Source organism: Eublepharis macularius, chromosome 10 (genome assembly GCF_028583425.1).
Source record: "Eublepharis macularius isolate TG4126 chromosome 10, MPM_Emac_v1.0, whole genome shotgun sequence".
NCBI lineage: Eukaryota > Metazoa > Chordata > Lepidosauria > Squamata > Eublepharidae > Eublepharis > Eublepharis macularius.
In genome coordinates this window covers 15075533-15100301 of record NC_072799.1, presented here as the reverse complement: position 1 = coordinate 15100301, position 24769 = coordinate 15075533, and the positions used below count along the sequence as shown (strand labels likewise).

The window sequence follows — 24769 nt, the reverse complement described above, 5'->3', positions numbered from 1 at the left end:
TTTATTTTACTTTGTTTATACCTTTCTTTTCTCCCCGGTGGGTACCCCAGGGGGCTTACATCATTCTGCCCACCTCCTTTTTATCCTCATAACAACCAGGTGAAGGAATGTAGACAAAGGCTATGCCTCTTTGTTGCGCCCACTGGATTTGTGTGCTGTCTTTGAAACGGTAGATCATGCTATCCTGTTGAAAAGTTTTGAAGTAGAAGAAGGAAAGAGGGACATGCTTTGGATTCGTTCAAATCATCCCTTATGGACCAGACTTTTTTTTCTTAATAAAGAATTTTATTCGAAAGAACAGAAACTATAGTAAAGTAAGTGCAAAATAAAAAGATTATGCAGGTTCTAAATTAGAAGTTAAATTGAGACTTATACAATCATATATAAACAGTAGATATGTAAAGAGGACATATAGAATAGTTTGGGGAGTTAAACAAGCAATACATTGCGGCCCTCCCAGCTGACAGCACGTGCTGCTTGGGACGGGGGACGGGTTTGCAGCCCCGGATGAAGGGAGGCAGACGGTCCTTTCCCGGACCAGACTCAAAGGGTTTCCTTCGGAGACTAGTTATCTTCAGTTCTGTACTAAGTTTCTGCTTATTTTCCAATTTCTGCTATCCTACCTTATTGTATTATTTACATGAATGTCCCAGTCAATGCTACAGCCACTTCCCTTTGGGCATGTTGGTTGCAAACAGAAAAGAGCTGGTGTGCATCCGGGAAGCACAAAACTCCCAACTCACATGTGACACAAAGTTCTCCAGTTGTTCCCCAACAAACACAAAGACTTTGCAATGTGAGTGAAAGTAGACGGACCTCTCTGTCAGAGCCTATATGCTTTTTATTATTGTGGAATTAGATTTACTTCTCCCTATTCTCTGCTGACATGCATGCCTGACTCTGGCTCCAGCATTATTCTTCATTCTATTTTCATTTCATTTTCATTAATTTTCATCCCCATGTGGTTTGCTGCACGTGCACGCACGCACACACACAAACACACATGCCCGCACATATGCATACACACACATACATAAAAATCTAACTTTAAGCCAATTTGAAGAGTTTATGCAGATTTTCAGGCTGCATAGAGATTCTTGAAGGTGGCAATGCTAAAACCTCCATTAAGGAAGTCGAGGTGTTAAAAATTAATCATTTGGCTTACTTGTTTCATTCATTGATCCTCACTATCCGTTTAGATCAGTCTCACATCACAGCCTTTCAGGCAAGCACAGGATAAATACCCAGGGTACGGTAAACATAATGTATGAGGACATTAGAAATGCTTTTTGGAAAGCCATCCAACCACTGGAGCAATTCTCTGTTGGCTTTGCAGAGCGAACAAAACGAAGATGATGTCTTATTCTTTTTTTAATGCAGAGTTTCGTCTTCTGAGCGGCTACCCAGTGATGTCTCATTAGAGATGATACAGATCAAAGAAAAAGTAACCCAGTTTCCTTCCTCCTGCCCGTTTCAGAACCTGGAAATTGTCGCTACCTTGGGTGTCGGTGGGTTCGGAAGAGTTGAGCTTGTAAGCATTCATCTTTCAGACTTCTAACCTGAAAGTTTTGATGCAGTTATGTCAATGCGAGCATTCTTCTATTTTTTTTTTATTCAGCCTCCAGCAGTGTTTTTTTAAAGACACTTTTGGCTATACAAGCCCTGCGGGAACTCATACAACAAATGTTTCCATCAATATAATGAGCCCCTGCCCTTCACTGCATTAGTACAGTTCTCAGGCTACCCATGCAAGATCTGGGCTAGTACTGTGTTAGGAGCAAGGGAGGATCGGCAAAATTATAGGCACACAAATATTTGTGCAGGGTGCAGTCTGAAGCACACCCTTCTAAGACCATTTAAGTCAATGGGCTCAGGATTGCACTGTGTGATGAAATAATTCACACAGGGGACTCTTGAAGGAGGATCCCAATAGTTAAAAAAAGGGGGGGAAACTCATCAAATTGTGAAGTATTTCCCTCCTACATTTCCCTTCAAAACTTGAGGGAAGCTGACAAGTGTCCAACCTGTGTCAGGCGTCACTTGTAGCTTGGCTCTTAGGCGCCAGTTTCCTTCCCCCTTGCTGAGAGTTGAGTCCTACCCTTTGTTCTGGCATAAGTCATAGCTGGCTTATGGTGACCTCTGGTGGGGGTTTTCTAGGCAAGAGACTAACAGAGGTGGTTTTGCCATTGCCTGCCTCTGCAAGCCTGGTATTATTTGGAGGCCTCTCGCCCAATTACTAACCAAGGCCAACCTTATTTTTTAATTATTTATTTATTTATTTATTATTTTTATTTATGTCATTTATGTCACCTTTCTCACTGAGACTCAAGGCAGATTACATAGTGTGAGATTAATACAATTAGTATCAAGGACATTTCCAAACAGTGTCAAGAACATTTCCAGGATTTTACAAAGACCTAGAATTAGCAAGGATCCAGTACAGAGTCGAAGAATTGCTGAAACAGAATATAATTCTAGGACTAACATTAGATACCATGAAGCACAGGTAGTACATAGGAGTACATATTCAAAGCAACAGATAATATGCAGGGCAACATAGTGGTGAAGTCTATGGTCCCTAACTCATTAGCGAAGCATCTGAGACTCCCTCCTTACAATACCACCCTCTTAGCTGAGAAAAAAGTCCTTTTTGAATAATTCAGTTTTGCATCGTTTGCGGAAAGCCAGGAGGGTCGGGGCTGTTCTGACCTCCTCAGGCAGGCTGTTCCACAGGGTAGGGGCCACCACAGAGAAAGCCTATGTGCAGGCTGCTGTTGATTTCGCCCTTGTGCAGGCTGGCACCTGCAAGAGACCCCGTTCAGTTGAGTGAAGCTGCTGTGGAAGGACATAGGGAGGGAGGGAGGCAATCCTGTATGTATGCTGGGCCCTTGCTTAGCTTCTGAGATCTGACAAGATCGGGCTTCCCTGGGCTATCCTGGATAGCCCAGGCAAGCCTGATCCTAACCCCTCCAAAAACCTTAAAATATAATCTATTTCTTCCAGCCTGGGGATTACCTTGGACCTGCAGAATCTTAAATCAGAACTCTGTTGCACAGGGCTGGATCGAGGGGGGCAGGGGGGGTAGTCTGCCGCCAGCGCCACCAGGGAGGGGGCACTGGGAGCAGGTGCCAGGAGCGTGTGGGCGGCAGCGTGGGTAGCCTCCCAGCCCCTCACGCTGCCTTTCGCCTGCCCCGCAGGACAGAGGGCGGCCGGCTTGCCGCGCGCCCCCTGTCCTGCAGGGCAGGCAAAAGGCAGCATGGGGGGCTGTGAGGCCGCCCGCGCCATTCGCCATGGCAGCTTCCCAGCCCCGCACTCTGCATCCACTGGCGCAACGCGCAGGCAGCACGCTGCGCCCTGCATGATGACATCACAGAAGTGACGTCATCATGCAGCGCTGGGAGCGCGTGCGCACAAAGGGTCGGACTAGGGTTGCCCTGGGCGCCGGCAACCCTAGATCCGGCCCTGTTGCGTGGATTTGCCTATCTAAGGCTGTTGGGATGGAAGGGAACTCATGTTTGTGTATCATTTTTGGTCGTTTTGTGTCTGTGTGCTCAGGTTAAAGTCAAGAATGACAATACAGCTTTCGCCATGAAATGTATTAAAAAGAAGCACGTAGTGGATACGAAGCAGCAAGAGCACATTCACTCGGAAAAGAAAATTCTAGAAGAAGTCCGTTCGCCATTCATTGTTAAGTAAGGGTTTTTTCTTTTTTTAAAAACATCTTTATATTTTATTTTAATAGCTGTCACAGACCCAGTTTAACAGCACTTCAGTTCATCCCATCCCATTTTGATCCTGCCCTTCTTCCACATGACTCAAGGCAATGCACACCGGTCGTGTCTACCTCATTTTATCCTCGCAACAACAGCCCTGTATGGTGAGTGAGGAAGAGACAGTCACTGGCCCGAGGTCACCCAGCAGCCTTCACATCTGAGCAGGGGTTTGTCCCTGGGGTTGCTTCTGCCCAGGAATGAATCACCGTTCTGTTCTGATAGCCTCCGCAAATGGAAAGATATTTGCTGCCGCAGTGATGCTTCTTCATAGAGATTTCCTGCGGCACTTTCCCCTCATGCCCCTGTGGCAGCACATGGGTCTCTTTTGGTCCTAGTTCAATACTCACATACCACACTGGCCAGGGCCGGCCCACCCATTGAGGCCAGTGAGGCCACCGCCTCAGGGTGCTAAGGCATCGGAGGGGCACCGGCCCGGGGGCAGGGGCGCGCACCATGGAGCTGCCACCACTGTCAGCCAGGAGCCTATCTAAGGAGCCTATCTAAGGCTGTTGGGATGGAAGGGAACTCATGTTTGTGTATCATTTTTGGTCCTTTTGTGTCTGTGCGGGGGCTGTGCGTGGGGCAGCTGAGTGGGCAGCCTCCCGTTCAGTTGCTCTGCGAGCCAGGGCAGCCGGCTTTGTCTGGCCCGCAGAGCAACTGAACGGGTGGCCTGGAAGGTCCCCCGTGCACGCGCCAGCCCCTGCGTGATGACGTCACACGTAGTGATGTCATCATGCGCATGCAAGTGCGTGCACACACAGAGGCAGCCTTAAGCTGCCTCAGGTGCCAGCAGCGCTGAAGCCGGCCCTGACACTGGCTCTCCCGTAACACCCATTTCCCCCCTCACTGTTCCCTGAACAAACTGCTTTTTACAGTTCCCTGGGAGTGAAGTTCTACGGAACGCCCAGAGGGGATCTGTCAGCAGGAGCGGTGGCAGACGCCTGGGGGGCAGGAGAACTTTGTAACTTGAGAAATGACTCTTACACAGAATACTTTGGATCCTGATCAAGTGCAAGGAAAGATGAAGACCTGATTTAAATGTCTCGCTGGTGAGACAAAAGAACTCACCTATGGGACTTCGATCCTGCATGCTGTTTAAACTGGGCCGCTGCCCCAGCAAAACAGCTACATGGCATAGATAGGAACCATGTAGCCCATTTTAAATGAGCTGCCGTGCAAGCAAATAGAGCCACAGGAAACTGCTTTTTGTCTCATCGGCATCATGAGAGGCAGCATTGTGTAGTGGTTAGAGTGTTGGACTACGATCTGGGAGGCCCAAGTTCATAATCTCCACCCAGCCATGGAAGCTTGCTGGTCACACTGTCTTGGCCTAGCCTACCTCACAGGGTTGTTGTGAGGATAAAATGGAGGAGAGGAGAACGATGTAAGCCTCTTTGGAGAGAAAGGCCTTTGCATGCACGCGTGCTCACACACACACACACACAATCCTTGCTGGAGACGAAGCTGAGAAGGGACTGTTCTGCCTGGATGCTAATTTTTTTAAAAAAAATTGAACCAGAACAGTTGGGATTTCGCTCACTGACCTTATTTCACTTTGCCGCAGATTGTACCGCACTTTCAAAGACAACAAATATGTTTACATGCTCTTGGAAGCCTGTCTTGGAGGCGAACTGTGGAGTATCCTGAGGGACAGGTAACATCAGACCTTTCTTGTTCAGCCTCTGGCATTTTCTGTGTGAAGATTAAAGGGACAAAGGGGTGCTTCAAAACACAGCTCTTAAGACCCGTGCCATATTAGATTGGTCTGACTGCGGAGAGATGACAGCATTTTGGAAGCTTGAAGGGCAGTTTGATAGAGCTGTTCTGTCTCTCATCTACAGAATTTCATATTTTTGAATGCCGCCTGTGGTCAGAAAGGTTTCCCAGGAGACCCTTTAGAACTCTTTTTAAGATGGAAATGAGCCTATAGGAGGGGTGATTTCTTTCTTCCCCACAAGCTTGATTTATTATCTTGCACCTTTCCTCTAGATAGTCTATTGATTATTCTTCCGTCTGCTATTTCTTGCACCAGAGATAGAATGTGCTTGGGAAATTGGACTGGAGGCGGATGTATGAGGGCACCACTAATTTTAGCACCTCCGCTATATAAGTCAGAAGAAAGTACAATGCTAGAATTGAATTAGCCAGAGAAGACTAAAACTTTTCCAGCAGGGTTGGAGTCCAATGACACCTTAGAAATCAGCAAGAAGAAAGGAGTTTTGACTCGAAAGCTGATACCTTGAAAATCTAGTTGGTCTCTAAGGTGCCACTGGACTCTCATCTGCTGTTCTACTGCAGACCAACATGGCTGCTCACCTGAAGCTAAAATATTCACAGGCTTTCTTCTGGTCCTTTGCCCAACCTCAGTGAGCTTGTTTTTTGTATCATACAACCACCAAGCTTGAAAGTCCTGCTATTGAATGCAGAGTCAGTGAATGTTAATACATCTTCCATTCAGGATTTAATCCTAGTTGAACAGGCTGACCTTGCATGCATTGAAAGTCATAGAGTTGGTTTGTCTCAGCTCTAAAGAGCTTTCCTAACTTCATCTGGCAGACCATTTCACAAGGTGTACAGACAGAAAATGTACGTGTGCAGACATGTACATTGTTGAAAACATAGGATTCAACTCTCCATCTTGGAGCTGCCATGCTAACATCCAGAGCTTTTTTTTCTGGGAAAAGAGGTGGTGGAACTATCTATTATCACATGTGTGAGTGGGAAGCACGCACACACGCTCCCAAAAATGTGTGGTGACATCACTCCCGGAAGTGACGTCACTCCCAGAAATGGCGCTGCTTCCCGGAACCCAACACAATTACAACGAGATAAATGTTAGTAAGCTTGGGAAATTACACTATTACAAGAAAGGGTTTTTTTCTTTCTGTATTCTCTACAAAAAGTGAAATCTTCCATTCCCTTTCCCAAACATTTCATTTCTTTGGAATTATATTTTAAAATATGCAAGAAGGAGGGGGCCTCTAAAAATCCAAAACCCATCTCACAAATCTAAATTCTAACAGATTCTCTCTGCCAGCGTAGAAAGAAAAATTCTAAAATTCTTTCTCAAAATTCCACAAAGTCTGAGGGTCAAACTACAAGTGACAAATGACACAGGTTGGACACTTGTCAGCTTCCCTCAAGTTTTGATGGGAAATGTAGGCAGCTTGGCAGAATGTTGGACAAGTGGCAGTTGAAAAGTCCATTGGACAGCAGTCGGAGAGCCAAGCTGCAAGACCAGGATGCCTACATTTCCCATCAAAAACTTGAGGGAAGCTGACAAGTGTCCAACCTGTGTCATTCGTCACTTGTAGCTTGGCCCTGAAATTCCTAATTAATGAATATTGAATTTTCAGATTTTCAGGGAGGGTTTTGCTTTACTGGAGCAATTCAAAATTAGATACTCAACTTTAGCTGCGTTAGATTTATACTTAGTTTAAAATGGCTTTTTTTTGTTTCCTGCCAACTCTACCTTACCAATGGCTACGCTGTTGTGACATTGTGAAATGCTCATAAATATTCCAGTGTCCCAGACAAACAATATTCATTAAAAATTCCTTAACACCCATATGTCCACTGCAATTTCAATGATGTTAATCAGCTGAGGGTGGGGAGAACCATTTGAGTTACACCTATTAAGACATAAGAACACCTATATGCTGACGAATATATTGATGAAAGCCTTCTGTGACTTGGACACAGCTATCCATTCCTAGCATAAAACTGGAATAACCATAACTGATATTCTAACTAATACAAATAACCATAACTGATATATTTAACTAACACAGAACCAATCTGCATTCAAAAGCGTGGGAACCATAACAATGTCAACTTCAGTCAAGCAAAAGAATGAAAGCAACACACACACATACATGCACAGCCCCACCCACCCCCATGAAAAGAAAGCAGAATGAACTCAAAGCAGCACACACGGCCCCACCCCCCTGAAATGAACTCAGAGCAGCACACATACACACACAGTCCCACCCACCCACTCCCCCAATGAAAATAAAACAGAATGAACTCAAACAGGACACATACACAGAAACCCCTGAATGAAATGAAAGCAGAAAGTAGCTAAGCCTCCTCTGGAAAGCTGGCCCCAGCAGGTCTTCTTGCACTCGCTCTCTCTCTCACTCACGAATGAAAAAAGGCAGAATGAACTCAAAGCAGCGAAGCCTCCTCTGCAGAGCTCCTGCCGGACCCCAGTTCTCTCTCTCTCTCTCTCTCTCTCTCTCTCTCTCTCTCTCTCTCTCTCTCTCTCTCTCTCTCTCTCACTCACTCACTCACTCACTCACTCACTCACTCACTCACAGAGGAATGGGAAAAAAGCAGAATGAACTTAAAGCAGCTAAGCCTCCTCTGCAGAGCCAGCGCCAGGCCCAAGCAGCATCTGCTTGCGCTCTCTCTCTCTCTCACTCAAGAAAGCAGAATGAACTCAAAGCAGCTTAACCTCCTCTGTAAAGCCTGCAGGGCTGAAGGAGGAAGGAATCACATGGGCAGATTCTAGAGCTTCTGGAACGGCATTCCGGAGCGTTCCCCCTCAAAAAAAAGCCCTGCCAACATCAATGTTTTTACTGAGATATGCAGTCATATCCCATGCATGTTTAAATATAATCGCCTCTCTGTGGACTCAGTGGGGCTTTATTTATTTCATTCCTTAAACTCAGTCTTCCTCCTTCATTCAGAGCGCCGAAGGCTCTATTTCAATACCACCTTATAAAAAAAAATCATTAAAATTTATATTTTGCAATTTTTACCAAATTCCCTCCACTGTTACAAAGATTATTGCACTTCATGATTGATTTTACTTGGTGTCATAAATGTAAGCTCTTTTGCTCAAAGAGCAGCAGAAACGGATATGACAGGGAGGTTTTGGAATTCTAAGGGGAGAGAGAGATCGCCGATCATACCAGTTATGAGTGACCCAAATACGGTAGCTTAAAAATCTTGGATAAGAGCAAGAGGAGTAATGTTGTTCAGGGTTGCCAACCTCCAGGTGGGTCCTGGAGATCTCCCAGAATTACAGCTGGTCTCCAAACTACAAAGATTAGTTCCCCCGGAGAAAGGGCTGCTTTGAAGGGTGGACTCTATGGTCTTATGCCCCACTGAAGTCTTTCTCCTCCCCAAATCCTGCCCTCCCAGGCTCCACCCTCAGTCTTTCTCCTTCAGGAATTTTCCAACCCAGAACAGACAACCCTAGTCCAGTGACCCCTCCATGCTTCAGCCTCTTCTCCCAAGCTGCATGGAATATTGTTCTCAAGGGTCTCCTGACCCGCAGCAATGAGAGATTATGGGGAAAGACATCCAGGGATTTTAGGTGGGGAAGAATGCCGGAAGGAATAGGATGTGTTTCTGCAAAAGTTCTTCAATTGTCAGGAGTTTGGGCCTAATTCACTGTTTTAGTTACATAATTCATTTTTAAAAAAGCAAACATGCCTGAGCTGGCATAGCGTATTGGTGAACAGACTGAGGGTCAAACCTGCCAGGGCAATGAGAACGTCATGGAACGTCCAGTATTTTCTTCTTTGTTAAAAAACAGGACTCGATTCCCATCAGGACCACAGTGCCTGGGAAAAGAGGAAAAGGTTTAAGCCTTCTCTCCAGTACCATTTTCCTGATTCAGATCTTGTCATCCATGAGCCGTAGGCCAAGACCATACATTACCTCAGAAAATATGTTCCTAAACCCACATAAAACTGTGTCTGTGATGGGGGGAAATGAGTAGAAGGGAGGGTGCTTGACTGCTCCCACATCTCTCAGTTCTCTCTCCTAATAGCGAAATTGCACAAAACTCCCAGATAACAGCGTCTTCCTGGCGCGATTTCGCATGAGAAGATGCTGTCTTCTGGGTCTTTCGCACAATGTTCCTCAGGCAGGTAAGACGTGTGGAAACAGCTATTGTTCCCAGGATTAGAATGAATTGGAGCCAGGCTGGGGAGAGAAAATTATGTGTCTAAGTGGAGTAGATGGTTTTGCAGGGAAGAGTCCACACAGAAAAAGAGAGAACCCCTCCGACCAAAGTCCAGCAGAAACAAGGGCACAGCCTCAGTACCAGGGCTTTTTTTCAGCTGGAACACGGTGGAATGGAGTTCTGGAACCTCTTGAAAATGGTCACATGGCTGGTGGCCCCGCCCCCTGATCTCCAGACAGAGGGGAGTTGAGATTGCCCTCCGCACTGCCGAGTGGCACGGAGGGCAATCTAAACTCCCCTCTGTCTGGAGATCAGCGGGTGGGGCCACCAGCCATGTGACCATTTTCGCCGAGGGTGAAACTTTTAAAAGCTCCCCCCTTGTTCCAGCTGACCCAAAGTGACGTCATTGGCCCTGGGAGCATGTGTGCACTTTGCGCACACACATGTGGTACCAGGGGCATCACCTCCCGCCAAGAGTTGCCCCCTGTAGCTGGCAACTCGCTGAGTTCCACCACCTCTTTTCCCAGAAAAAAAGCCCTGCTCAGTACTATGAACTTTATTGACTTTAAGACAACAAAATAAGAAGAAATTTCTGAAGGCACAGCCGACAATTGAAGTCAACTTCAGACAACTGAAAGAAAAAGAAAAATTTGGATTACTATTTACGAAAATGAATAATTGAATTTTCCTGTACCAGTGGTGTATATGTACATAGCATTGATATAGTGACTTCCTCTTCATGTTATTCAGTATATGGTTGTTCATAATGAGTGATTGATTCAGACAATATTTATACAGTAATTGAGCACTTTCTGCACATAAACACTTTATAATATAAAAAATAAAAAGGAATTAAGTAACATTGGTTATATACTCTGTGTGCCCTCCGAGAGGCTGTGCCCTTTTTTCTGCGGCAAGGGAAGAGTTAAGCCCCCTCCATTCACAGATTCTTCCCAGTAAATGTGTTCTCCCTCCAAATTAGCAATGCTGGGCAAACACCCAACCGGTACTCCATGCATCCCATGTAGCCTGTCTTTAACTGGAGAGATAAAAGGAAAATGGTTACTCTGTTCTAGAGGCAGCTTTGACGAAACCACTGCAAAGTTCTGCGTTGGGTGTGTGACAGAAGCGGTTGAATATTTGCATCACATCAATGTTATCTACAGGGACCTGAAGCCAGAAAATTTAATTCTGGATGCCCAAGGATATATAAAACTGGTAAGTTTAAAAATCAAAATAAAATGGAAACTGTTTATAGCTGCATGGCAGAGAGAGGCTTATTTTGCATCTGGTGATGTATCTGCCAAAGGGGAATGGAAGATTATTTAATTCTCGGAGTCCTAGTACACTGGAGCACAGACTCCTTCTCTCGTGGTTTAGAAAGGAGTGTTTATATTGGGGGGGTCTACCTTCCCTGGGTATACTGATCCACCCCCCATCTCACAGTTGCTTCTCATGCAACAGTTTCCATGTTCCTGCAGATGAATTTGATTGAACAAAATCATAATGTGGGCAGGAATTACACTAGGAGATGTTCTACCGGGTCTTTGGTAGTTGAGACAAAGAGGTCTTCTCTCTGGCCTCATACTGGGCCCAAATGACTATATGTGGGATTGTGCAGTGTGCGCTGCTGAGGGTGGGTTGTCAAACTGCAACTGCTTTTTTTACACTACCAGTTTTAATTGCTCATCTTCATATTTTTAAATTGACGTGATCCACTCTGAGCCTGTTTGCAGGAAGAGCGGACTACAAATTTGATAGGTAGGTAGGTAGGTAGGTAGGTAGGTAGGTAGGTAGGTAGGTAGGTAGGTAGGTAGATAGATAGATAGATAGATAGATAGATAGGGATTAGAGACCATGGAGGCAGCAGGGCCAGATCTGGCCAACTGAGAAGTACCAGTTGCAAACCCAGAGGCAAGCGTGGTGTATGGAGGGAAGGTCGTCTGTGGGAAAGGGGAGGATGGAGCCCAGCCTGCCGTCTTCATGCCCCCTCTCACAGTGACCCTTCTGTAAAGGTGATTGCAGACCAAATTTACCCATGTCTTCGGAGATGCTCATTCGTAATTTTCTACAACCACGTAACAAGAGCAGTGCTAGTGTTGAGACTTATCTGGTGCAACAGGGGTACACTGGAGAACTTGTGAGGCTCTTGCCGGGTTGCCAACTTGGGAAATTCCTGGAGATTTGGGGGTCGAGCATGGGGAGCGTAGCATTTGGGAAGGGAGCTGTGCCACAGAGTTAGGGTTGCCAGGTGCCAGCCAGTGGCGGGCAAACTCCCAGCAGTTTGCCTCTCTGCCTGCTAATTGCTAGTGATTGGCAGGGGGAGGCAGGCTACCTAGTGATCATCCACTATCAGCAGGTGGCCTGGGCAAATGGACACGCGTTTCTGGCCCAGAAGTGATGTCATCGCACGTGGGGGCCAGGAGGGATAATGAGGGAAGTCCAGGTGAGCACTGCCCTCCCTCCTGCTGATCGCCTGAATGGCCCAGCAACCCTACATAGAGTCCACCCTCCAAAGCAGCCATTTTCTTCAGGGAAACTAATCTCTGTGATCTGGAAATCAGTTGTAACTGTGGAAGATCTGCAGACCTCGCCGATTACAAAACAGAGGAGGCCAACAATCCCCAAAATGGCACCTAAGGTAGCATGATACGTACTGAGTGTTTCCTGCTTTCTTGTTGAATCGTGGTGATAAAATCCAAAGACGCTTATATGGAACAAAAAAAACCAGGGACCTTCTAGTCACTCCGTACCAGCTGAGCACCCTCCCGTGGTCCTGTCACTGCTGAGCACCCTCCCCTGGTCCAGCCACTGGTCAGCACCCTCCCCTGGTCCTGTCGTATGTTTCTGGGCATGGCAACCTCTTCTTGTGGTCTCACAGGGAAACCAGAGTCCCTTTCTCAAAGTAGAGCACTGATCCTTGCTTTCCTCCATTTCCTTGGAGAAAGGGGGAGCTTTAGAAGAACTCAGGAGGGGCTTCAGGAAGTGTCCATTCAGAATCTGTTGTCTTCTTCATAGGAGGGCACCTGGCTTGGAACCTTATAACATTTTGTGAAACCTCCCAGTGGTTTCTGGAGGCAGAAACTTTCAAACGTGCATTGCTTTGACATACAACATCATTCTAGGATCCCACGGAAACTCTGTGGTAAAACCATAGAGTTTCAGGAGAATCCTAGTAGGGTTGGACCTGGTACTTACCTTGGAAGTACCAGGTCCAACCCTGGTAGGAGGACCTGGTACTTACCTTGGAAGAACCTTTTCATGTGTGCATGATCCCAGAAGCCACAATGTTGTCACTTCTGGAAGAGACATCATCGTGCCCAGCGGCAGGCATGCTCCCGCTCTTCACAGGGGCCCATTTTATTTTTTTGCCTCCTGGCCTGTTTCCCGATCCATTTCCCTCCACCGGCCAGGTGAGTGGTGGCAGAGGGCAGAGGCTGGGAGCGGGAGATCCCCCACCCCCATCAGGGGTCTGGCAACCCTAAATCCTAGCTCTCATGCAACAGGATTATTCACTTCATGCCAGAAGTGACATTATGCACTTCATGCCAGAATCATCACGTTTTTGTTTTTGTTTTGCCATCCTCCCAACCTACTCGTGGGGGGGGGGGCGGACCAGGTACGCCAGTGGGAGGCCTCTTGCTTCAGCAACCCTATGCCAGCATTCTGTAGCTGGCCCTAACCTCTGACAGGAATTTTATATAGTCCAGTCCATGGTAGCCATTTTTGTGACTGGCCTTGTCCCTACATGGCAGCCATTTTGTGGTGCTGCCTGGTACTCTTTCTCAAAAGGAAAATGCTGTCATGGAAGAGAAGAATTTAGGTTAAAATCTGCCTTAAAACAAAAAAGAATTGCGCACCACTTTCAGAAGCACTATGAAAGGAGAAGCATTAAATTTTTCAGTATAACTAAAAAGAAAGCGATGTTTTTGAGAAAATAGAACACAGTACTCTTCATGTAAAATTCTGTTCTAAATACTGGAACATTTTCTTAAAACGGACAGGAATATGCACCATCTAATCTGTGAATTCTGCTCTTTCCCGTAAGGTTGATTTTGGCTTTGCTAAGAAGATTGGACCTGGTCAAAAGACCTGGACCTTTTGTGGCACGCCTGAGTACGTTGCTCCTGAAGTCATTCTGAATAAAGGGCATGATTTCAGTGTGGATTTCTGGTCACTTGGAATACTAGTTTATGAATTGCTCACGGGAAAGTAAGTGACAAGTAAATCATTCCAGATGTCAGTGCTTTTCAGCCTTTTATGACTTAAGCAGTTTTCACAAATAGTTTATTTTTGTTCAGTGTTTTTCCCCGACTGTCATATGTTGGGGTGCAGTGAAACAGCATGTTGATACTTCTTGTACACAGAAGTCCCAGTTCAATTAACTGGCATCTCCAGTTACAAGGATCACAAACTGTAGTTAGGAATGACCTTCTGCATGAGCCTTCAGATATCTCCTGTTAAAAAGACCTTCTGCAGCACAGCTAGGAAGGACATTTGGAGAAACTGGAGAACCATTGCAAATTAGACTCAGGGCCAAGCTATGAATAACACAGGTTGGACACTTGTCAGCTTCCCTCAAGTTTTGATGGGAAATGTAGGCATCCTGGTCTTGCAGCTTGGCTCTCTGACTGCTGTCCAATGGACTTTTCAACTGTCACTTGTCGAACATTCCGCCAAGCTGCCTACATTTCCCATCAAAACATGAGGGAAGCTGACAAGTGTCCAACCTGTGTCATTCGTCACTTGTAGCTTGGCCCTCATACTGTGCCTGCTCCATCTGTCACATGTTTATCCCACCCTTCTAGGGTTGCCAGGCAGTGCCAAGCAGTGCCTAACAACCAGAGAGAGGGCTCTGGGATAACTAAAAAGGGGAAGTGTGTGATGCCAGCTGCGGTGTCACATCACTTTCAGTAATGTTTTTAAAAAACAAAGTGACATAAGTAGCTCTAGGAATCGGTAGAAACTCTATGAATTTACCATAGAGTTTCTGGCAGTTCCTACAGCTACCCTACATCACTTCCTTTTTTAAAAACAGAAGTTATGTGACAACACTCACAATGCTGTGTTTTTAAATTATTTTTCTCCTGCTGCCACTCTGAGCAGTGGCAGGCAATGGGGGCTGGGGGCAGGGATCGCCCACGTCCACTGGGGGAATGTGACTCTTACACCCCTCCCACAAGGCCCTTGGGGAGATGTGTACACCTCCTTTCTGCCCTTTCTGCCCTCACAACAGCTGTGTGAGGAAAGTTTGGCTGACAGAATGATTGGGCAAAAGTCACTGAGTGAGCTTCATGGCTTCATGATTTGAACGTACCTTACTCTGTCACTCTAGCCTCCATGGTAAGCTGGCTATTTAAAGTTCTGTGTAGCTAACCTGGTGAGTAATTCCAAACTGATGGCCCATCCTTTTTTCTTCAATCAAATTGTGTTTGGGCTAGGGTTTTTTTTTTTCTTCATTGTAGTCAAAATAAAATTTCCCTGGAGACATTACCATCCTGTGATCATAAAACTGCCCCAACAGTAAACATTTATCAGTCATTTAATCATTAAGACACGTTTGGGACACTTCAATATTAATCAGCACTAATATATTATGCCAAATTAAAGGGGGCTTATTTTAAGAGAAGGCCATTTTTGTTTAAAACAAGTCTCCTTTTATTTCATTTAGGACTATTATACAAACAATGATGTTGCTACCTTAAGTTATCTGTTTGGAGCGTACGATCATATCTTTATATATACTTTATATCTTTATTTTTATATATACTTTATATCAGGGCTTTTTCTGGGAAAAGAGGTGGTGGAACTCAGAGGTGGAACTCAGGACCGCACAATGACATTACTTTGGGTCGGCTGGAACAAGGGGGGAGTTTTTTAAAGTTTAAATCGCCCTCGACGAAAATGGTCACATGGCCAGTGGCCCCACCCCCTGATCTCCAGACAGAGGGGAATTTAGATTGCCCTCCGCGCCGCATGGCACAGAGGGCAATCTAAACTCCCTTCTGTCTGGAGATCAGGGGGCGGGGCCACCAGCCATGTAACCATTTTCAAGAGGTTCCGGAACTCCATTTCACCACGTTCCAGCTGAAAAAAAGCCCTGCTTTATATCTTTACTTTTATTTATTTACAACAATTAACAATTAACAGAGCATCATAAAAACCAATTAAAACCAAAAGTAAAACAAATGTATTAAAACACAGACCCAGAAATTTGCTTTTTGGTTAATAAAAACAATCCATGGTTTTACCAGTCTCTTTCTTCTTAACCATTCTATTTTCTTTTCTTTTTCTGTAAACACGTTCAAAATCGTGACCTCTCCTCTAGTCCTCCATTTTCTGGGGTGGATCAAATGATGACCTACAATTTGATTCTAAAAGGTGTTGAACGGCTGGATTTTCCCAGAATAATAACAAAGCGACCTGAAGATTTGATTCGGCGTCTCTGCAGGTGAGAAGGGCAATTTCTTTTAAAGCACGAGAAGAATACTTTAGCCAGCTTTACCATTTCTGTTAGACACCCAAAATCGAAAGGGTTGCATTTCGAATGTCACACATTTCCTAACTCTTTGTTTCAGCAAAATTGTTTTCTTAAGACTTCCCTATTTAGATAGGCTTTCCAGACATTCACAACTTTTAACTGATTGTGGCTCAAATTAAGGTTTAAGGCGAACGGGATGCTTGATCTTTTATTACAATTAGATGTTTGAATGGTTCAATACTTTACATTGGATATCTTGTGATGCTTTATTATTGCTGTTCAGTTGCTTCATCCCCTTGGTGCATTTTTTGGAAGGGTGGGCCTAATTTGCTCATGCTATGGAAAATCTTACACCCATCTTTTAACAGGCCTTCTATACCTCTGGCTGGCTAAGTTTCAGGCTTAATTTATATGTAATGGACAATCAGGGCTTGCTGTTTATATACTCTCTGCTTTCCCTTCCCCTTGCCCCTCCTACATGGCCAACTAATTAGAGATTTCCTCTTTCATGGCAAACCATACTTTTGTCATTGCATCAGAACCGGCAAACTAATTTTTCACTTTCACTTTGATCTACGATTTCAAACCAGGATTTACTCCCACTTTGGAATCTTGATTTGCAGGCAAGGTGCAAACCGTGGCTTATCCAGTTGTATCCAAGATGCTGTCTGTGAACTGTTTGCTCTGAACCCAGAAATATCTAGTTGTCTGGCCATGCAAGGGGAAGTAAGATTATGTGGTTCCAAGCATCCCCTGCACCTATTCCAGTATCAGCAAACCGTGATTTGCCATTACATCTGAACTGAGCTGCTACTTTCCACCTGCTAACTGCTTATGAGAAAGCCTGTATGGTTTCTCTGTTTGCATTGAACTGTTCATTGCAGTTGCTAGGCAACTGACATGAAATTGAGCATTGAAGTACAGGTCTTTAAGCCATTTAAGGCAGTAGGTTGAATGCAGCCAGCTTTTTGGCTCAAATTCTGGTCAGTTCCCTTCCTCATTAAAGCCCCATCTCACATGGCTTTTGTCGATGCAGGTCCAATGATTCCCAACATGGCCTCTTTGGTGACCAAATGATCAAAGGACACTCCCTCCCTTTTTTATCAATGCAAAAGCTAGCTGGATCTAAACCACTGCTTCCACAAAATGTGTAGAATTAATCGAAGGCTGAACTTGATGTGGCTAGCCCAGGCAAGCCCAATCTCATCAGGTCTTGGAAGCTAAGCAGGGTCTGCCTTGAATAGTAATTGCATGGGAGATCTCCAATGAAGACAAGGGTGGCAGAGGTAGGCAATGGCAAAACCACTTCTGTGAGTCTCTTGCCTTGGAAACCCCACCGGGGTCACCATAAGTCAGCTATGACTTGGTGACGCTTTCCACCACCACAATTGAAGGCAGAGATGCTGTTAGTCCTCATGAAAGTTGAGTCATCAAGATTATGATTTGGCATGGCCCATCACTGTAAAAAACATGATACTGTTGCATAGCTCACATTGATCTGGCAGCAGTCAATGGTTGCATAGCAGAAGGGTGCATGAGCCCTGGTGTGGTACCTCCAGTCTTGACACGCTACTTCCCACATCAGGATGTATTAAATAAATCCCAAGGGTTTAAGTGCTTAGCCTGTTGGCTGACACTTGACAACAAGCCAACGGCAATTAGGTAAGGCTGAGAGTATGATCGGCCCAAGGTCCCCTGGCCAGCTTCCATGGCAGAATGGATATTTGAATCTGGTTGCCCTAGGTCCTAATCCAAAACTCTAACCGTTATGCACACCAGCTTCATGTTCCCATCAGTCTTGCCTCCGGGGGCACTTTGAATTGTACCGAGAAGCTAGTAAGTGACTGTGAAGGTACATTGTTACTAAATGACGAAATGTCCATATTGTGCAATGTTCTTTTTATTTTTAGACAAAACCCTACCGAGAGATTAGGAAACCTGAAGAATGGGATACATGATATAAAAAGGCACAGGTAAGGAAAGAGAGAGAAAAGGCACTCGTGAAGTCTCCTCAACAATAGGGTCTCACCTTTGTTCATCTTCCTCCGAGAGCTAAAATCTGAAGTGGGGATGCTGTCATATTTCAGCAAAGATGTACCTTTTGTTTAGGATAATCCCCCAGCGAAAGCCAGCTTTCAGGATCTTTGTGTTCTTCTCTGTTAGGTGGCTGAACGGTTTCAATTGGGAGGGACTCAAAGCAAGGAAGATAACATCGCCTTTAAAAAGAGAGGTAATGAACCCAGCGTGCATTTTAACTGCATTCCTTGTGCCTGCCTGCGCCGTTCAGGGGTCTCTCGATGATACGCTTCTGCACCGATTTCAACGTATTCCCTGCAGTCAAATGTCCATTGAGGGAACTGCTCTTTTTAACAAAAGAGAGCTCAGACAAGCTCCAAACGGCACACCCCAAGGGGAAGGAGTGCTCCTGCCGTCCCCCAAGCCATCCTCCTGTGCTAAAACAACACTTAGGAGGGGAGTTATTTTGCTGACTTTGCTACTCCGAGTGGAGATGCGCCAAACTCCAAACTCCCCTCACTCACAATTTTCATGCAAGAATACAGCATCAGGGGGAGGACAGGAGCCTTTCTTTCCCCTGCAGTGCCGTTCCGACCTCATCTAAGCTCTCCTTTATTAAAAAGAAGCCGTTCCCCTCAGCTGACAACTGACTGCAGGGAGCAGGTTAAAACCAGTGCACGCCTGGTCCTGGAAACTGCAGAACTTGCAGTCTATGTGTTGGAGCTGACCAGCTTTTCCACTGGTGAAACAGGGAACTTGGCACTCCTTTTGAGCATCCCCAGTCCTTTGCTAGAGATCTATGGGGGTTCCTATGTACAAAAGCCCTGAGGTCGGAAGAATCCAACTCTGTGTGTTGACAGCATTGGGAGACGACAGGAAAGGGAGAAGGAAGAGCGTTGCTGAAAGAGAAGAATGGCAGGGGCTAAGGGAAGAAGGTGCCCTAACCTGGATAGCCCAGGCAAGCCTGACTCCCATCAGATCTTGGAAGCAAAGCAGGGTCAGCCCTGGTTATTAATTGGATGGGAGACCTGCAAAGAAGACCAATGTTGCTATGCAGAGGCAGGCAATGGCAAACCACCTCTGTGCATCTCTTGCCTTGAAAACCCCAACAGGGGTCTCCCTAAATCAGCTGTGATTTGGCTGCACTCTCCACCATCAAGGCAGGGTAGCCATTGCTGGTGCTGCAAGTGCCGCAGGGTCCGTGCACAGAGTAAGCCCTGGGCTAATTCCACAGGAGGGTGGGAAAAGCTGCCCCCGGGGGTGGTATCCACATGCCCCATCCCGCATTGCTTGTTGTTGGTGCCCCTTGTTGCAAAAGGGCTGACGTCCCCCTCCCGCAACTGAGCTGCAGTGTTTTGCGCAGGTGTGAGGGCAGCAATCACAGGTAAGTGCCAGGTCTCCAACCTCCCACCTGGAGGGTAAGGGGATCTGGCCACCCTCATCCCAGCTCTAGGAGGCAACAACTGGGGGAGGCCTCGGCCTCTGTGGCCTGTTCGTTGACCTCCCAAGGCAGCTGGTTGGCTGCTGTACGGAACAAGATACTGGGCTAGATAGGCTGGTCTGAGTCAGCTGAGCTCCTCTTACGTCCCTTTAAACTTAAGCCTCTTCCCATTCTTCTTCAGCTTTCAGGCCCGATGGATTACAGCTATTTCGACAGATACCCTCCTGAGCAGGGGGTCCCACCGGACGAGCTTTCAGGCTGGGATAAAGATTTCTAAGAGGACCAGAGCGACACCTTTGTAAATCAGCATTATTAACCGCCACCGATTGTCTGCACTAATTACGAACACCCTTGTTAAGAGCTCTGCCCAGCTGCATTCGCATCTGCAGGACTTTTACAATCAGATTCGATGCGACGTGGGACCACGCCCTGATTTGTTTTGTAACCTCAAAGGGTTTGTGCATGACAAGTTTTATCTTTGAAGGACAGAATCGGAGGGGACAGGTGCCCAGAAAGCGTCGCCTCCACCCCCACACACTGAATTGCAGACTGAATTCTCCATCCGTCTCTTGCAGAAGGGCGCGATGCATTCGTTACATCAGCATCTGTGCTCTGGGCATGTTTTGCATAAAATGTCACTGTGAGCAAGGCTGGGCCAGGAGATGAAAAATGAAGGAGCAGCAGAGGTGTGGTGGGAGAGAGGCTAGAAACAGAGTTGCATTCCGATTAGCTTCATGTAGGTGACCTTTTTCTTCTCCTCCATCAGAGAAAACAAAGCCAACACCCAGCGGCGTAGCGTAGCTGCAGGGCGCCCGGTGCAGGGATCTTCCCCAGGCTTACGTGATGATGTCACTTCCGGTGACGTCATTGCCGAAGACATGGCCGCAGCGAGCTCGCTGGATGCCGAGCTGGCTGCTCTTGTGCGGGCAACTGCCCGCACGTGGCCGGCTCACTGGGTGCCGAGCCGGTGGAGCTCGCTGTGGCGGTGGTGGCGCAGGGGGGAGCAGCCGCATCACAAGCCCCTCCAAATTCTGTGCTCGAGGCGGCCGCCCCTCCTGTCCCCATCACCCTATGCCACTGCCAACATCTTGCAAGAAGCTTGCTCCTGGAAGTTTAGGGAAGCCCTACAATTTATTTAGGGTTGTATCCTAACTTCTGCAAGTGGTGTGTTGGCTATGGAAGTTCCTTACTTCCCCACTCAAACTGCAGTGCACTGAGCCGCCCCACCCCGAAATTCCACTTTGGGGGAATGGGAGTCAGGGGACCCTCAAGAAAAGCATGAGGACAAAATGATCTATAGGGGAGGAGGGGAATCAATGGAAATCGCTGGCCCTTCTCCACCAAAAGAGGTGATGTTACAAAAAGCAACCTTGGACCCAAACCGTATTAAAGCCAATGCAGGAAATGCATTCTTGGGGAAAAATTCTACTAATACCAGCAGAAACCAGACTGATTGTCTAAAACATACTGGGCTATATGACACCCAATTTTGGGCTGGAGAAAAAGGGAGACTGGAATCCCCTTTGACCAGCCAAAAGGTTATATTAGGGATCATGGAACTTGCATGGGGAAATACCATGTGGGAGGGGAGCTGTTGCAAGGAGCAGAACTGGACAAGATTGAGCTAAAAAGCTGTCGAACTCTATAAGAAGACCGGTTAAGTTTCCATCAAGAAATCCAGTGACGATAGAAGAATGAATTGCAGCTGGGTAACTTCCTTTAGTCAACTGCATTCTTTCCCCCCTAGATATCATGAATAGAGTTTTAGTTACAGATATCTGAAATCTAATAAATTTCCATCCCTTTTTAGAGAGGTATACGCTTAAGATTAAGCATATGCATAAAAATATAGAGCAAGAATGCAACAGCTTTGTTTTTAATCATCTCCTTATCAGGAAATCTGGATTGGCTGTAGTTCCTTTTTGATGGTCTGTTTGATGGCCAACCTGTGTTAAGCTGCCGTTCAATTTTTTAAATGGTCCATGGTTCCTGATCTTTTTGAGTGTTTCCATTTAACTGTAACTCTTGTCCATGCAGGAATTTTTTTTTCTTGTCCATGGTTCTTCATCCGCCAAGCACACCAGATTAAGGCCTTTTCCTCTTCAGATTCACATACAAACCAGAGATTGTTCATGATGAACGTGAATCTCACTTGTTGCTGTGCTCACAGCTTCTCTTCCCCCTGATGTGGCGTGTCAAGGTTCAGTTATGGAAGTCCTTGATTAATGCCAGTCATAATATTTGAATGTAACAGTGTTAACAAATTGAAGTTTGAGTTTTTCCCCTTAGCAACAAGGATCCTAAACGGTGGCTGTCAGTTACTAGGAAAGGGAAAAACAAACCTTGGCTTATGAAAGTACCCATATTCAGATACCAGAAGAAATTGGCATTAGCTAAAGACTTCACTTTTCCATCTTGACGTGCCACAGAAGAGAGAGAAGGGGGTGCTCGACAAGGAACAAAGTTCATGTTTGTCATGAAAAAAAATCCTGACACCAGTTTGTTCATGATGTCTGAACAGAGCTTTAGTGACTGGAAGTACTGTGTAGCAACCCTTATCTTGCATTATTCCTCTTATCAGGGCTTTTTTTCTGGGAAAAGAGGTGGTGGAACTCAGTGTGTTGCCCTTGGAGAAATGGTCACATGGGTGGTGGCCCCGCCCCCTGATCTCCAGACAGAGGGGTGTTTAGATTGTTGTGCTGAGTGGTGCGGAGGGCAATCTAAACTCCCCTCTGTCTGAAGATCAGGGGTCGGGGCCACCAGCCATGTGACCATTTTCAAGAGGTTCTGGAATTCCGTTCCACTGCATTCCCGCTGAAAAAAAGCCCTGCCTCTTATAGATGGTTTATGTTTGCTTTCCCCATATAATATAATCCCAGGAGCTCTGGACATGTTGAAGCAGAAGAATGTAGAGCATAGATCTGCACTGTTTCTTGGTAGATTTTTTTATATAAAAGAATAGTTTAGATTCTTAATGCATTAAGAATGCATTGAGTAGAATGAGAAATTAAAGATTTCTATTTTTCCACTGTGGAGTAATTGCTTTAATGGAGCACTATGGCCCAGGCTAGCCTGATCTTGCTAGATCTTGGAAGCTAAGCAGGGTCCATCCTGGTTGTGGCTGTGATTGATGGCAAATCCCCTCCCCCCAAAAAGATTTAAATCCACTGTCCACAAAATAGTAAAAGATTGCTAAGAGAGAGAGAGAGAGAGAGAGAGAGAGAGAGAGAGAGAGTGGGGGGGGGATGGACTCAGGAATTATAGGGTTGCAGTTCCCAGTCTGGTTGAGAAATGGCAAAAGGCGTGTGGCTTTCATGGGACCTTGCAGTGGAATGAACGCTTGCCGAATGGCTTTGCTCCAGGATTTGCTGGTGTTGGCTAGTGACGGTGGGTGGGTACAGTGGCAGTTGTTTACTGTAAACTCATCATATGGAATGGCAACCCAGCATCTGGTCACACGGTACGGTACATTTTACCATTCACCCATGCCCGTACATGCAAGCACCATGCTTCTGGTTGGTTGTAGTAAAATTCAACCAACTCAGGGCCAAGCTACAAGTGACGCCTTACACAGGTTGGACACTTGTCAGCTTCCCTCAAGTTTTGATGGGAAATGTAGGCAGCTTGGCGGAATGTTGGACAAGTGACAGTTGAAAAGTCCATTGGACAGCAGTCGGAGAGCCAAGCTGCAAGATCAGGACGCCTACATTTCCCATCAAAACTTGAGGGAAGCTGACAAGTGTCCAACCTGTGTCAGGTGTCACTTGTAGCTTAGCCCTCAAGGTGAGGACCCCAAACTGGGCAGTGGTGAGAAAACACATGGCAATATAAATGTTAGAAGCAGTTAAATCAGATGTTGTAATTTTTAAAAACCCTATACAAGGCCATTTCCACATGCCCTTAAAGGGATGGCCCACTCACCGAATGCTGGCAGCTTTCCCCCAGGAATCTAGATTCTCCATTTGTAAAATGTTTCCATTTTTTTTGGTGCCTTTTGTGGGAATGCACTTTCTGCAGTCACAGGAAAGGCACCTAAAAAACGGAAGTCAAACGGCCTGCAAACGTTTTGCAAATGGGGACATCACCAACGTTCTATGAGTGGGCCATCCCTTTAAGGGTGTGTGGAGACAGCCCACGTACAGATCAACTGACTAGTATGGTGTAGTGGTTAGAGTGTCGGCCTAGCATCTGGGAGACCCAGGTTGGAACCACCACTCTGCCATGGAAGCTGGCTGGGTGACGTTCCCTCAGTCACATGCTCTCAGCCTAACCTACCTCAGGAACTTGGTGTGTGTGAGGGTGAATGGTAAACTTTACTGTACTGTGTTGTGAAAATAAAATGGAAGAGAAGAGAATAATGTTTAGTTGCTTTGGGTTCTCATTGAGGAGAAAGATGGGGTATAAATGAAGTAAATAGATCAATAAACTCATCTTGCACCTAGCCAATGAGGCTTTCCATGAGCCCACATGCTATGGATGACTAGCTCTTACTACAAGATTGTAGTCAGCCTGCAATATGGGATCTCAAGCAGCCCCTCTGGGCAAGCGTTGGCCGACATCTGGTCCTTGAAGAGGTCAGGCCAAGAGGATCCGTTGCTGCTGCTGCCGCCCCTTTCTTTGCACAAGAGAAGTCTTTTATCTTCTCTCTCCTAGTAATGGGCTTCTGTTCAGATGTTTAAATCAGGGTCCCTTATGTTAAATTTATTTATTTTATTTTTTTAAAAGGAATGGGTGGACATACCAGAAATATGGTTGCCTCTGCAAGCACGCTGAAATTCTTGTATGTTTGAAAAGGGTTTTCCGTAGGACACTGTCTATTTATGCTTATTCCCCCAAATCAGAATGTCCCCTTTGCTTTTATGTCCATCAATTCGTGCCCTTTGAAGGAGCAGCGCCAGTTTGGTGTAGTGGTTAAGAGCATGGGGCTCTAATCTGGAGAGCTGGATTTGATTCCCCACTCCTCCGCTTGAAGCTAGCTGACTGATCTTGGGTCAGTCAGTTTCTCGGAGCTCTCTCAGCCCCACCCACCTCACAGGGTGTTTTTTTGTGGGCATAGTAATAACATACTTTGTAAACCGTTCTGAGTGGGCATTAAGTTGTCCTGAAGGGCAGTATATAAATCGAATGCTGTTATTATTATT

The 24769-nt window shown here is 46.0% G+C and overlaps 1 protein-coding gene across 1 annotated transcript in view; it reads left to right on the top strand.

Moving 5' to 3' along the window:
- Positions 1-20567, top strand: part of PRKG2 (protein kinase cGMP-dependent 2) — a 79744-nt gene extending 59177 nt beyond the window's left edge. Inside the window, exons 10-18 of the mRNA XM_054990004.1 lie at positions 1381-1531; positions 3556-3692; positions 5338-5427; positions 10767-10908; positions 13739-13902; positions 16019-16141; positions 18082-18144; positions 18335-18401; positions 19810-20567. Of these exons, the coding sequence (XP_054845979.1) occupies positions 1381-1531; positions 3556-3692; positions 5338-5427; positions 10767-10908; positions 13739-13902; positions 16019-16141; positions 18082-18144; positions 18335-18401; positions 19810-19905 (1033 nt within the window). The 3' untranslated portion in view covers positions 19906-20567. The remainder of the gene's footprint in view (positions 1-1380; positions 1532-3555; positions 3693-5337; positions 5428-10766; positions 10909-13738; positions 13903-16018; positions 16142-18081; positions 18145-18334; positions 18402-19809) is intronic.
- The last annotated feature ends 4202 nt before the right edge of the window (positions 20568-24769 follow it).